At 34.8% G+C, this 16,089-nt stretch overlaps 1 protein-coding gene and 1 long non-coding RNA gene across 3 annotated transcripts; one reads left to right on the top strand and one right to left on the bottom strand.

The window, feature by feature from the left end:
- LOC122593600 lies at positions 1-3,999 on the bottom strand. 2 transcript variants are annotated; one of them, XR_006322846.1, is made up of 3 exons: positions 3,789-3,999; positions 165-1,238; positions 1-42 (listed from the first exon to the last, which is right to left on the bottom strand). It is a non-coding gene; the product is annotated as an uncharacterized LOC122593600 (long non-coding RNA). The 2 variants fall into 2 exon arrangements; XR_006322845.1 differs by lacking the exon at positions 3,789-3,999 and adding an exon at positions 1,421-2,424.
- Positions 4,000-8,998: 4,999 nt separating this feature from the next.
- Positions 8,999-14,003, top strand: LOC122593292. Its single transcript, XM_043765683.1, has 3 exons — positions 8,999-9,269; positions 11,597-13,429; positions 13,545-14,003. Exons 2-3 carry the CDS (start codon positions 11,717-11,719, stop codon positions 13,788-13,790), a joined length of 1,959 nt encoding a protein of 652 aa, XP_043621618.1. The 5' UTR covers positions 8,999-9,269; positions 11,597-11,716; the 3' UTR covers positions 13,791-14,003.
- Positions 14,004-16,089: the final 2,086 nt, after the last annotated feature.

Consider the following 16,089-nt stretch of genomic DNA (forward strand, 5'->3'; position numbering starts at 1 on the left):
CTCGCTGCCGAATCGCGACACGAAGTTTTCAGCGAAATTCACCTTTCAAAAAAATATATATATAAACTTAAAAGCTCAGACCCAAAAGAGCAAAATTCTTATGAGCCTAGAAATCAATACATCATACTAGCATACTTAAACCAACCAAGCTGAAACCAACTTACCTCAGACCAGGGTCGAAACTGAATAGAGCCACTCCATCTGATCCATACACGATCGTTGGTCGTTGCACAACTCAGTACCACATAACGCAGAACAAAATTTCCAAGGGACTCAAGTTGCTAAAAAAGAGTTTCAATTCAAAGAATAGATCAACCCTTAATTTCCTTGCCAACATATATGAACCATGCACAAATACAATCAAAAACAGAAAAGGATAATCTATCATTGAGGGTGTATGCTCTGCCAGTTACAAAATACAGTGCATCCATGATAAAACTTTAAATGTGGCCCTTATACCACGACCCTTACCCTTTGTACACTTTTCCCTTAAACGAGTGCACCATTCCACATTCTGCTTTTACTCACCTGCATTGATCTATTAGCAACGTGCATATGTATAAAGCAAGACAAATGTACGAAAAGAACTCTTCCAGAGTTGATGTTTCCATCACACATGAGATAAGCAGCAACTATTAGAAAGACACTTTCGAAAACCAGCTTTATCTAAACAAAACACATAAGCTTTACATCTCTTAAATTTCAATCGGTGAATTATAACCGGGAACACCACCCTGTTATTGGCTTTTCGCTACTCAGGGTTGTCATTTTATTCTCGTAGCAAAGACTCACCTGCCAAATATATATAGGAAGAACCTTGGAGATACGAAATAAAAAATCTCTTGTAAAATCTCACACCATCTCCAGTTCAAATTAGCTTACAAATCCCCGCCCCCTTGCAACCACTTCATTTTTTAACTGAACTAATTTCATTAAAACGTGAAATTCAAGCTTTGTCAAATACTATGGCCGTCCATATAACATTACAACATACCAGTTCCTTCTTAAGCCCTCTACATCATTAGGTACATTCCAATAGAAGTGGCAAAGATGAATTTTTTGGTACATTTAAATACAAAAACTTACAGATAATAAACCACCCTAAATTTCATGTCAAAAGAAACTGCAGTCCTTGTACCTCAACCGTTTATACTCCTCTCCCTTCAAAATGCTGTCCCATTCTATTTCAACAGATAACAGATACGAGTCCCACCTTTCGTCACCTGCATAAGTCACACCTACACATGTATAATGACAAATTAAGACAGTTGTACTAAAAGGACCCTAGTTCCCATCAGATAAAGAGTACTGCGTGTTAAGACTTAAGATCTTCATAAACAATCAAAAAAAAAAAAAAATAGATACTGAAATGGTTTCCCAAAACCAGCCAAAAACAAGGTACATTGACAAAAATACTTACCACATAAACATCTCAGCTAGAAGTTCAAGGGCATTACTATACCTGCAACTTATACAGCAAGTAAACAAAGTCTGCTCTATACTACTATCATAAAACATCCCATACATATACCTTAGAGCTGGAGGTTGGGGCTAGATGCGGAGTTTAATTTTAAAACTCTCTGACAAGCTTTCATTTTAAAGACTTTTAAAAGCTTTTAGAAGCTTTTTGGGGCAGAGTTTTCTTCAAGATGTCATTTGAAACAAATCTATATGTTTAAAAAAGACTTGTTTTTAAAAGCTTGGGGCTTTAAGGTCATAAAAGACCCTCAAAGCGTCTTAGCAAATATGCCCATATTGTTCCATGTATTTAACATGTCAAATGTAGGAAAAGAAATGGGTTGAAATCCACCCGGGGAAAATTTATATGTTTACAACCTCTGCAAGAAAACAATTGCTTGTCAAATTAATATTCAGGGGCACAAGACAGTGTAGACGTAATTCACATCCCATGTAAGCTAATTGTACTCTAACGTCACACTATGATACAATATATAACATCCTTTAACAATAAAAGCTTCGCCATGTAACTCTGGAAAGCCCAATGTCAGAATAGAACCCACACCATGGTACTTAATATATATGTAGCCTAGTGTTACGCTTTATTATACGATACAAAGTCAACGATGGTATTGTTCCAAACTGTTATTTACAATCAAGCTTGATTTTTGAAGACCAACTTTCTAAACAATTAAATCAATAAAACCTATGACTTGTCAACTACTATATAAGCAATAAAACACCAGCAATGAGCTATCCCGGCATAAGCAAATAATACACACACACACTACTAGGTAACCAAAGCTATGTTACTTTTGAGCTCAGCGAATTAAAGAAACTGTCCATCAAGAAAGCCAACCTCATACTTAAATACTTGACACACAAATGAAAAACATGAGACAAACAAATTCACATGGACCTAGCAATCAATACAAGAGCAGAGTCGCATACCCAAACCCACCAAGGTGAAACTTACTTGGTCAAGACCTTGGTCAAAACTGAACGGAGCCACTCCGTCTGACCCGTACACAAACTTGTCTCTGCGCCACTCAGCCCAAGAGTACCAATAACACAGAGCAAAAATTCAATGGGACTCAAGCTGTTAAAAATGGGTTTCTATTTGAAGAATAGAATTTTCATATTTATTGAAAAATCTACTTTGATTCTCTATCAACCACCCGTATTTTCCTTGCCAACAAATATGAACCACACACAAAATTAATCAAAATACCAAACCATTTCTATTTGCCCCAGCGGCAGACTCAAGGTGATAAACAAGTAATTACATCACATATTAAGCGTCTGTAATCTGCAATTAATACTTGAATGTCTAACTAAGTTTATATTGAGCCTGTTTCATAATAAATGTGATGAGACTCAGATCAGAAATAGAATCTAAATAAAGAGGATAAACCGGTTAACCGGCATAGCTTCATTCATCATAAAAATCAATTAAGGTTGTAAAATCCAAATGATTTCTACACAAGACCGCATAAAGTACCACATCAAGATACGACTAATCTTATCTTTATATGATTAACTAATACAAGAAGAAGATCATCATCAATGCCTCAGTTGTGGCTTTTTCAAACCATTTACTAAACTACACTGACTTGGGTTATAATTCATTTCTTAACAGCCCAAGCATGAACCACCGCCGCCAAGGTGACCTAATATACATCTTGGAGATGGTCAAAACAAACCTCCTAAATTTTACATCTTGGAGATGGTCCGGAAAAAGGAATCGGAAATGGTTACGGGTTTTCCTCGGTTGGGCCGTGCACCTCTGAGTCAAAGACCTAACTTAGACAAAAACCTCATTCATTTACCCACTCGAAACGGGTCAAACATACAATGATCCAGTCTAAACGGGTCAGAGTCTATTGTTAATACATACAACCTCCATAACCACAAAACACTACCTAAACAGTTGACATGCTTTATTCAAAAATAAAATAAAAATTGTGAAAAGATATGCATAATCAAAAGTTATGCTAGTAAATGCTGGCATGCAGCAATGGTGACATTCAAAAAACTATTTCAATCAAATAATACAAAACAGATAATCAAAGTTTAAAAATCATTTTACTTGTAACAATAATAAGAAGAAATAAGGGCTCAGATCTGTAAAAGAAGAATTAGTGTAAAGTGGAAAAAACCGCCATGGCTGCAATCAATAACAAATTGATTACCCCGCCAAGATACGGTTAAATCGCAAACTTCACCCAATTTTAACTCAGACGATCAACAGATATTATATGTATATCATCATTGCCCTGTTAATTACACATTTTAACTCAAACTCGAACGATCAAGGTCAAAGACCTTACCAATAAGTCACCAATCTCATTGCAACTTAAGAAGATCTTCAGTCATCTATAAATAACCTAGTATATTAGATGTTGGGGAAAGATTGCATACTGTTTACTGTATTTAATTAGATACAGCAAAGGTGAAAATCAGGGGCTGAGTATTTAATCAGGTTCCAAAAATTGAAGAAGATGAATGTGAGATACTGCTAACAACATTTAGTATTTTCCCTTAGATGTTTAATGTATTGTATGAATTATTTGTTTTCTCTCCATCAAATTTATCATTCATTTTACCATATCTATATTCACCAAATTTCTAAAGATGCTAATTATATTTCTCAATGATAAAAATATAAAGAGTTTTTTTATAAATTAATAGTGTGTAAGTTATTTCCTTAAAAAAAATTGATATATGTTTTAAAAAATTAATTTAATAATCCTCATAACAACTTAATCATAATAGTTGTTAATGTCACTTGATAAAATTATATATAAAAAACGTTTAATGGATTATACATGTCATATATAATCAGGTTGTTAAGAAAAATTATTAGATTATTTTTTATAAAGATATATATCTTTTTAGAAAAATTATTTTAGTAAAAGTTACTTTTATTTTACACTTTTTTATAATACCTAATAAAGCAAAACCCCTTTTTTTTTTCTTATTAGACTTTAAGCTTTTGGTATGACTAAAACACCCTTACTTGAAATCGTATATCTTCACACATATCTCATATTTCACAACTGCCCATTTTCATTAACTACAATATCATTTTACGTCAACTACCTTTACATTAATAACCACACCGTTGATACAATCGTCACCTGTAACACCCCACTATTTTTAAGGTAATAGAAAATTTACCCTTTTTATAGTTTTAACATTAAATTAATTTCCTGTTATTTTGTTTTGAGATAAGGGGTTAATTTAGTTGGAACTTTAATAGCTAGCGGGTATAATACCCTTTTATTTTAAAAGAAAATGTGGCCAACAGGAGGGATAACCCAACCACTTTAGTTGACAAACCCTTATCCTCATTATTCTCTAAAAACTTCTCCATCTTTCTTTTAATTCTTCTAACCTCTTTTGATTAATCAAGGAGTAAGACATAAAATAATTCTTCTAAATTCAATTAGTTAATTCAAATAATAAATAAGCAATTGAGGGTTCATATTATGGTTGTGGTGGCCGAAAATTTCAAGGAGAAGGAAGAAGAAATTTGAAGGTTTTATAGATTGCTTGATTGTTCTTTGAGGTAAGGAATTCCCTTTAACTATTGAATTATAAGTTAGGGTTTTATTGTTGAAATTAGGGTTCTTGAATAATGAAATTGGGGATTTCATCATACTTGGGGATTTTGATGAACCCTAAAGGAAATATAGAGAAGGGGAGAATTTGGGGTTAATGAAAATAAAGCCTTTATGCTAAAACCCCATAGTGATAAACTACACATTTTAGGTGTTTGGCTAGAAAAATGTTATGAAATTATTATGAAAGTTATGATGAATGAAATGGTATAGTCAAACACCATAGTAATTGAGGTTATGGTGAATTTAGTTAGAAAATGTGAAAGAAAGGAGTTCATGAAACTCATAGTTATATATAATATGTGCTGAATTGTGTATAGGTGGTGAAGATCATTGTGTTGAGTCTAGTAGCCATCTAGTATCAACTAGCCATAATCAAGGTGAGTGCATATTTATAATTTCATAGTTGTAATATGGAGGTCATAGATGAATAATTCCTATGACTCCATTTGTATATTAAATTTGTGTAAGACTAGTAAATGATGATATACCTACAAGCATATACATTGGTTTTGTGCAAGACTAGTAGATGATGATATACCTACTAGCATACATTGAGTATAAGACTAGTAGATGATGAGATACCTACTAGCATATGTCCTTGGCCAAGTAGAAGTAATATGATCATGATTTGATATTGTTGTTTTGGTTGTTAATTGAATGGCTCAAGTGCTGTAAGAACCCAAACCTTTTTAATCAAAATCCAATTTTTTTTTTTGTACAGGACCCCACTGCGGCGCAGTGAGGCAAAACACCTCCACTGCGGCGCAGTGGAAACCCACGGCTTACATTGACCAAAAGCCCACTACGGCGCAGTATGGCTACCTGCAGAAAAGCTTTGATCAAAACCTCATTTTTTCCTGCACTTTGACTCAAAACTAGGTTCAACCAAAATACCATTTCACATCAAAACCTTTCAAAGACTAAACCAAAAATATTCAAGACATATAAAAACATCATTACATTAAGATTTTGCCATTTATACAAGATTTACAATCCACATTGATCAACAAGTGGGTCAATTACCCAACTTGGATAATTTGTCAAGTCATTCACAAATTTTATCAAAAGCTTACATATCCATCGCAAGCACCAAATTTCCAGAGTGTTACCAAAATTAAATTAACCAAAAGGAATTGTATCAAAAGCCAACATGTACCAAAGGGATCATCTACCCAAGTTACCCAAATTGCCAACCTTAGAGATGGCTAAAAACCTCCAACTTGACCTTCACTCGATTACTTCCTTGCCCTTGCTACTACCAACTCCTATAAAAGAGTTAAACAACTAAAACGTAAGCAACGCTTAGTGAATGCATACACATATAATCATAATCATGCTATCGTAACAGTGTGCATCAAGCACCACATAAAGCCTAGCAAGCTAGCCATTTCATTTATAACAAGCAACACACATTCATTTTTAACATGGTCATGGACAATTTGACTAGTAGGAATTTACCTACCTACTAGCTCTTACATACAATATGACTAGTAGAAATTTACCCACTTACTAGTTCTCACAAACAATCAAACAAATGGGTCATAGGAATTTACCCACCTATAACCTCTAATAACAAGAACATGATTATATGCATATACACTCACCTCAAACTTGGTTATTAGACACTATGGCTAAAGACTCAACTAGATGATCTTCACCACCTATACATAATACAATATATATATCTATGAGTTCCATAAACTCAACTCCTTCACAAACATCTACTTGAATTCATCATGCATTCTATTATCATGGTGTTTGGCAATTACAAAACAATTTAACAATTTTCTATAATCAACTTCATATTACAATTTAACCAAACATCTAAGACATAATGTTTATTACTTTGAGTTTCATTACAAAAACTCAATTGCATTTATCCAAAGCTTCTCCTTTTTAAAATTTCATTAGGGTTCATCATTAAAATCCCCAAAATACCAATTTTCCAATTCCAACTAAGAACCCTAATTTCAATATCCAAAACCCTAAATTTAGAAATTGAGAAATGGAGGAATTCTTACCTCAAGAACAATCACAATTAAATTTCCAGATTTTTTTCCCCTTTTCTCGTTGCTAAATTCGGCCACCCCCAATTCAATACAAACCCTCACTTTGTTAATTGTTAGAAAGATTTAGATAATTCGGTTTAGGAGAGATTGAATTGCATGAAAATCTTGATAGAGTAGAAAAAAAAAGTGGAAGGATTGAAAATTGAAAGAATAAGTGTTAGTGAAATTGTGAATCATCAAGTTTGAAATGGCTGTGCATTCTCCTCTAATGCCACGTTCCATTTTATACTTTTGTGGCTATAATACCCGCTAGCCATTAAAGTTCCAACTAAATTAACCCCTTATCTCAAAACAAAATACTAAGAAATTAATTTAATGTCAAAACTATGAAAAGGGTTAATTTTCTATTACCTTAAAATATTGGGGTGTTACAAGTGCTTACATGCATTTTATTGTGATATAGTTATATAGATATTTTGACCATACATATATGCATTCATTAAGCTTTATTGCTTAAATTTTAGTTGTTTAACTTTTATAGGAAGTGGTAGTAGCAAGGAGAAGGAGTTGATCAAGTAAAGCTAAGATAGAAGGTTGTTGATTATTGCTTTTGAAGGTTGACATCTTGGGTAATGGTGTAGACAATCCCTTGGTACATTTTGGCTCTTGATACTTGTTGTTTTTGGTAAAACAAGTATATTATTATGTTTTGGAAGTCATGATTTTTGTTGAATTATGTATGCAACTAAAAAGGGTTAAATCGCCCATTTGCCACTTTTATTAACTACGGGCGAATGACCCGTTTGGTCGTTTTAATGTATATTTCAATGGCTAAGGTTTTGGATCTATCAATTATGTTGTAATATATGATTTTACTCATTTTAGTGTTTTGGTTTAAAGAATTTGAAGCATTGAAAGTGAAATATGGATTTTTAGCTAAAATGGAAATGTACAGGTCGGACCATAAATTTACGGTCCCTGACCATAAATTTACGGCCCATTGATTTACATGTGACCATAAATTTACGGCCCATTGATTTACATGTGACCGTAAATTTACGGCCCAGGGCCAGGGCCATAAATTTACGGCCCTTGCAATTTTGAGTTGTTTTCAAATAGGGACGAAAAAAATCCAAGATCAAATTACGGTGCAAATTTTACGGCTAGTTGTAATTTAAGCCGTAAATTTACGGCCATGGACCATAAATTTACAGCCAGAACAAAAAAAAATCATATTTTATTAAATTGAGTCGAGTCATTTCATCACCCGTCATTGTCATCCTGCAACTGCATTGTACGGGTATCCCTCTTGTAACCGACAAAAGTGGATAAGTATCCAATTATTTTTTCTGAAAGGTGAATTTCGCTGAAAACTTCGTGTCGTGATTTGACAGCGGTAGGTCTAGCATATGTTGTCTTAACCGAGTCCGTGTTAGAACTTCTTCAAAGTAGAAATGTCTATTTCAAATACCCGATGAAAGAAAAACTCTCTACTAATCCATCCGAAGTTATGACAATTAATAGGGATAAACTCTGTCACTTCAGACTTAAACCTGAATATATCTAAACAAAACTAATTTAACTCAAAGTTTGAACATAAGATCTTATACAAAAGGATGATCTTTCAAGCATCTAATTTTTAACAAATCTAAATCCATATAAATAAACAAGTGGGTTCCACATGATTCACATCTTAATCTCCTGATAATCCACCACCCGCAAATATCTCCTCCTTTTTCAACCATCCGATCAAAATCGACCCCACCTTTCCTCTCTTTTCTTTCTGACTGACACCCCAAGTGGACTTCCAAACATGTAAAACACTTTCACCCTCCATAATAACTCCATATACATATAATATACATTTCACACACAAACAGACTATTTTCACACACCCAACAACACACCACTTTTTTCTGTAAAACTTTCTTTGAGATTTGGGGAAAATAGAAGAACAAGAAGTAACAAAAAGTCTAGTCCTTTTCTAGTTTTTTGGGTTTTTGTTTCTTGGGAAAAGGAGTTTTAAGTTTTTAGTAGTTGGTGTGAATAAGTGTGAAGTTGTTTTTTTTTGTCCTTGTGTTTTGTCCACCGCCCACCGACACATTGTTCTTGAAGAAGAAAGAAACACCATTTATTTATGTTTTTTTACTTATACTCTGCACTGCATTTATTCTTGGTAAGTCTTCTATCCATCCTTCAATATGTAATTATTTCATCAACTGTTTCTTTCCTGTTAATGTGTTATTATAAATTAAGGCTGTTTGGTTCTATAAGTTTATTGAAGTTTTGTTATAAGCTCATTTTCACCTGCTTATTAGCTTTTCAACTAAACTACTTAAAGTGGAGGAGCTATGTGGTGGCCTTGCCATGGCAACCCCACAATTTCTATATATTAAAACTCTATATTTCTAGTACTATTTCTAAGTATTTAATCCGTTTTAGGTAATTGGCATTCCCATACTAGAGTAATTGAATTTTGTAGCTAATTTTTCACTTATTAGTATTTATATGAAAGCTCAAGTTGACGAGCTTAGTAGTTTATAAGCTTTTAGTTTAGTGTAGCAATTCAAGTATATTTGCCCCTTTCATCTTTTAGTATTTTGTATTTAAGTGTTTTCCATACCACTAGGCTAACTCCTTGTTGGTTTGCATTACTTAAAATATGCATGTTAGCCTTTTAGTTTTTAATTTTCATGTCCCAAAAAAAAAAAACAAAACAAAAGCCTTGTTTATGGGTATTTCTTGCTTTTGAAGTTGAATATTGGTCAACTTTATAGTGTATGCTTGTAGATTCAGGGTCACTTTATTGTGTATATGCTACTAAATAGCTTTTTTATTATATCATGACTTAAGGAAAACATAAAAGGTGAACTGAACTTGTGCATGTGCTCAAAGCCTATCAATCGATTCTCACTCAATTACTTTTTGATCCTTGTATCCCCTGTCTCAATCAGAGGTTCAATATCAAAAAAACTTCTTTATCAATACTACTAGAGAATCTTATTTATGTTTTTATTTATTTATTTTTGTTTTGTGATAACATTAATTTTATTATCTTTTTCTCAACACTCATATAAATGATCAATTAGGTTATAGGACCACCAGATTCTCAGTTCCAGTCCCTTTCTTGTACTTGTCTTTGTGCAGGTTGTCATTAAGCTGTAGCTTTTGGCATTTAGAATATCTTGAATATCATATGTATACAGTTTGTTGAAGCTCTTTTGTATGTTTAATGTTAAGTTGATGCTTCACATTTAAACACTGGCCACCACCAAGGTAGTGTAGGGTTAAAAAAAAGGTGACCCGGTGATATCCCGATTAAGTCACATACATCTGATTTCAATAACTCGCTCTCCCTAGGTAACCTAAACAAGGTAAACCACCTCCGACTACCCGTTTGGTACACATTTCTGATGTCTAGGATTAAAATGTCGACCTTAACGGCCCAACCCACTTAACTTGAACTGTTTCGCTGTTGGTTTAATACATTCTAGGTAGTGGCTAATGACTTTTGCTTCTTTTAAAAGAAATTACTGGCCTGATTATGATGAGTTTTTAGCTTTAGGATAAAATTTTGTTATACAGAAATTGTATTTTTATAAGAAGTTTACAAAAGGAAGGGAGAAAGAGGGGGGGTGGGTTAGCATATCAAAGCAATATTGATTTGTACTCCAAGGGGATAATGGGGACCATCTAGTATAATCTAGATCGCTAGTTTCCTTTGAAATTTTGTTTTAGGAATTTGCCAAAAGTTATTTTTATAGCTGTTGTGCACACATAAAGTGTGAAGATTTTTGCTATATATAGGAAATAAACCATATGTTCTTAGCTGTTATGCAATAAAAATAGTTTTGTTTTTCTTGTTTGACTATAGTGCTATATGGTTGAGGAGGATGATGCTTTTCCTGTTTTTGTGCATTTTCTGTCTAGTATGCTTTGTTGTCTTTGTTAAATTCCCAAGGTAAGAACTCTATCGTGTATGAGTACGAGAGATTGTTAGTCCTAAGAAACACTGGTTGACTTAGGTTGATCCCGTATCATCAGAATTGAAGTTAAAGCTGGCAAATGGGCAGGTTGGGTATCGGTCAAAACAGTTTTGAGTCAAATGGTTAAGTTTTGGAATGGGTCTGGTCAACCGAAACACTTGCTTTTTCCAGTTTCTTTTATGATTTGAACAATGATCTAATTTTGTAAATAAAAATGATTTATGAGGTTTTATGCATTAAATACACTTTAGGAGACTTCTTATTGTCCTGCCCATTTGACCCCTTTTTTTCTGTTTAGCTATTTCTTTTATCTTAACCGTTTGACCTGTTAGAATCGTCATGTCGATAATCAATTCAATCCATCCATAAGTAAATAGGTCAAAATTTCCACCTGTAAATTTAATGTCCATTCAAACCTTTATCAACTGGTTTTTCTTGGCATGTAAACTCTGTCAAAAGTTAGAATTGGTTCTAGTCAATAAAGTTTCTGATTTCAAATTTATTGTGTTATTTTCAGAAGAGATACCTCTTTAGTCAACTAAATCTTTTAACAAAGGATAATCTCGTCAAGAATGTAGCTCAGTTCTACTCAGTCTGCATTTGAAAGTTGAGACAAAAAACAACTGAAAGACGTAAAATGGCCGATCCAACACTAAACCGGGCCACATTAAGGAACAAGTTTGAATTGGAGAAATTTCGTTCCAAAGTTGTAAAAGGTGTACCCGAGATGGAATCATCACCGTCAAACTGTAGCCAAAAGCAAAAGGCTGCAGAGATTGAAGAGCTTGTTAGACACATGAAGCATTTACCAAGTTATCTTGAAAGTGGAAAACCGATTCCAGATAGAGCTTTGAGTTTTGGAGTCATGGACTGGGCCCGTTTAGAGAAATGGCAAAATAAATATCATAAAAATGGCCTTGTTAGAAGTAACAAATGGTCACCGTCTAGCAGCAATTCTTCTTCATTGTTTTCAACTGATGGATCGTCTCCTCGATCTAGTAGAGATCGAAGCTGCTCCCCTGCTCGTCAAAAAGGTCATCGCATAACTCTACAATCTCATTTTGAGGCGTCACCTAAAGAAGATTTCACAGGAAATGCCGACAATATTCAACTTCAATATTTTCAAGATCTTCGAAACCAGTCCAAGTCCATACTTGTTACGGAAAGTTTGGACACACCACCATCATCATGTTTGAAGGGTATGATAAAGAATCGAGGCAAGACTGAAAATGAACTAGAAAAGGTTCAAGATTCATTGTGTAGAACCCGCTATGATCATTACCCCGAAAAGCAGGAAAACGGTAACAACAATCTAAATCCAGGCAGAATTCAGACCGAAGCTGCCAATAGGAAAAATGCACGAAGGATACTTGACTTTTCTAGAAATCAAGGCAGCCCATCTAGAAATAAAACCCCAGAAAGAAAAAGATCTGGTTCTTCCGATAATCCAGATCTTAAAACGACCAATAATTCAGTTAGTAAACCAAGAAGTATATCCCCACTTCGTCGTTTTAGCTTCAGCCTAAGTACTAGCTCGAAGCCAGAGTCTTCGACTCCTCAAAGTTCGACCATGGATACTGAACGGGCTCATTCAAGTCCACTAAGGAGGTTATTAGACCCAATCTTCCCGTCAAAGACACATCAATTTGTTGGCACGGGCCATGAAGATTCTAGAACAAAAGCAAAAGTGAAACTAGATTTTAAAAAGGAAACGCAGGTTGATGATGTGCCTTCACAATCATCAAGGAAACAAGCTCTTTTCCAGACAACTGTTAAGAACGACCGACTTTTGTTTACATTTGCAGTTGAAGATAACAAGGAAATACTTGCAGCTACAGTAACAAGTTTGAGTCCTTTAGGGAAAGATGATAACAAGAACTTGCTTTATACATTCTTCACTGTTCACGAAGTGAAGAAAAAGAATGTCAGTTGGTTATCTCAGGGGAGCAAAAGCAAAGATAATGGTTATGTCCCTAATGTAACAGCTCAAATGAAGGTTACAAATTCTCATTGTGACACTCGGGAATTTGTTTTATATGCTATGAATTCAAATGTCCAGCCACAGGATGAAATGGAAGCCATCGTCGTGAAGTTTCCAAGAAAGGTAAATGGTGACAATAATCAAGAAAGTTTTAGTACAACGGTTATTTTACCTGGTGGTACTCATGGTGTACCAAGTAACGGAAAACCGACACCCCTGATTGATCGATGGCGATCTGGTGGGGGGTGTGATTGTGAAGGATGGGATATTGGGTGCACGTTAAATACTCTTTCAAAGCCGTTGCAGTCTACTGAATCAAGATCAAATAAAGTTCACACGAGTTTCTGCTCGTTTGAGCTTTTCTTTCAGGTATGACCGTCTTCTTCAAAAGCATTTAATTTTATCTACCCATAACAATGTATTTAATTATGTATATATTTCATTATCGATTAATATACTCATATCATACATAAAATATTGGCAGGGAGAAGTTATGAACAAGAAACCAAGCTTCAGACTCTCGACACTGAAGGAAGGTATATTTTCTATCGACTTCAATTCATCACTGTCTCCTCTACAGGCCTTCTCAATATGTATATCAGTTGTAGAATCACAGAAGTTGTCTCAGAATAGACAACGCAAAATACACATTCACGGGGAGGCTCCTAAAAAATACACCCCAATTCCGGGTATTAAGAAAAATACAGTTGGTAAGATCAGTGCTTCATAATAATTATGTAATTATGTACGGTTATCATAATTGGGATACCCACATTCTTGATTATGTAAATTATGTATGATATCTAGTGTGAGGTTGAAACTAAAGCTTTGTTTGGTGTCTTTAGTTCCATCTTTCATGATTTCGTTCGATAACGAGTAACGACCCTTGTTTGAATAGATCATGTAACTATCGAGGATGACTATCATAAACTAAGCTTATATAGATTTTTGTTTACCAATCTAGATGTCGTGGGCTCGAATTTTGTTAGTGATGTGCGTATGAGTATTCGTCTTTAAAAAAAATAAACAAAATTTTATGAAATATACTGAATACTCGTAATACATTACAATATACATATACCCAATTGAAATAAAACACAAATAATAAAAAATTAAAAGTAATAATGAAAAAGAAAGTGACCACATATCTCCTTTCACTCCGGTGAGAATACTCACTGACTTTGGTAGAAAATCGTTTCCGATAGAGCAGATAGGGGTAATCCTTCACCTATCTTACCATCTCTTTTCACCTATAATCATCACCGACCTTTACCTAGACAGCGTGTCTAGGCAGAGCTAATAGAGCTTCCTTCAACTAAAACGACGAATCTCATATAGGACTAGAGGGTGCTCATATGTCTAACTAAAACAATTGTTAAAGTTTTCTTTACAACTAAATGATTTCTTATCAGACTTTTGAATAGTGCTGATCATGGTATAAACATTACTACAAGTATAACGTAGTTGTATTTAAATGAATAAATCCACACCAATTATTGCCTTATTGTATATATTTGAGAAGTGTTAATTTGGACCCACTAGGTTGACGAGTCACTTGTACATACCGCAAAAAGTACGAGTAATTGCTATCACATAGTTGTAGCTTAATCTATGAAAATTTTCAATAATAATAATAATCGGGAAACTTGGTTTAGAATATAAAATGAGATATTTAAAAACGTTTTGTTCAATTAAATCCATGGTTAACAGAAAAAAAAAATAAAAAATAAAAAAACCCGAAGGAGCGATGCATGTTGATAACACTCTGGTGAATAACTCAATATCCATAAAGATAGAGACAGAGTTGGGTCCCGTACGTTGACTGAGACGAATGAGGAATAACGTATAAGAAATTTGCAATCATTGATATTCAGCTATTCACATGGGTTGTATTGAGAATTGTAGTTTTCTTTCTATTAGACGAAGGAACACACCACCAGGTCAACAGTCAACTCCATCAGATTATTAGCAGCGACGTCGCCGCAAATAGTTGGTTTCCCGACACCTGCAACATGGACTGACAAAAGCACGTTTACGAGTCGCCGCGTCAGAGGTATTAGCGGCGACGTCGCCGCTAATAGTGGGCCCCCTCTGACAATTCACGTTTAGGAAGTCTCGGGAATCGTTATTCGCCATGGATAGGATAAGAGTATAGCAACCCTTTCTGAAATAATTCGTTATTGGCCAGAGTATGTCAGCCCACCATTCAGGATAAGAAAAACCCATCTTGATCCTGCAGTATAAATTGTATATTTCGTAGCGGTCGTTTTCATTTGCATAACTTTTAGTTTTCGTACGCATAACTTTCGTTTTCAATCTTTTAGTTTTCATACGCATAACTTTCGTTTTCAATCTTTTAGTTTTCATACGCATAACTTTCATTTTCAGTCGTTTTCATTCACAAATTTCGTTTTCAAAGCCATATTCCAATTATATTTAGCACATGTATATTGACGTATACGTATTTAGCACAGTCGTTTTCAAAGCCATTTCGTTTTCAAAACTGGGTCGCCGGAAAATTCGTTCGCCGGAAAACTGGTTCGCCGGAAAACAGTCGCCGCTAATACCGCGTCTGAAAATGGAGGCCGGGACGCCAAAAAACGTGGGACAAACAAATAGGATTGTTGATAAGGAGGATGAGGGGATAGATGGCCGGATTATGCAAATAAAAAGGATATATTGCCTCAAAAATAGCCGGAGAAGGAGCCCGGAAGCCGAGGGTGGCCGGATTGTTGATATAGAGGGGATAGATGGCCCGGAGGTTTTTTTTGGATAGCCGAATTTTTTTTTTTTTTTTGCAGGTCGAGTGGTGTGAAGAAGAAGAGATAGATGAAAGGAAAGAAAGATCTGCGCGTTTAAATCTATGTAGTCTGTCAGCGGGGTCCACTATTAGCGGCGACATCGCCGCAAATAGTGGGGTCCATGACACGTGAAACGGTCGCGTTGAATCTCTGCAGTCTATCAGTTGGGACCCATTATTTGCGGCGACGTCGCCGCTAATAGTGGGTGGTGGGGTACCCTGTTTGACC

The sequence above is a fragment of the Erigeron canadensis genome, chromosome 3 (genome assembly GCF_010389155.1).
Source record: "Erigeron canadensis isolate Cc75 chromosome 3, C_canadensis_v1, whole genome shotgun sequence".
Classification (NCBI taxonomy): Eukaryota; Viridiplantae; Streptophyta; class Magnoliopsida; order Asterales; family Asteraceae; genus Erigeron; species Erigeron canadensis.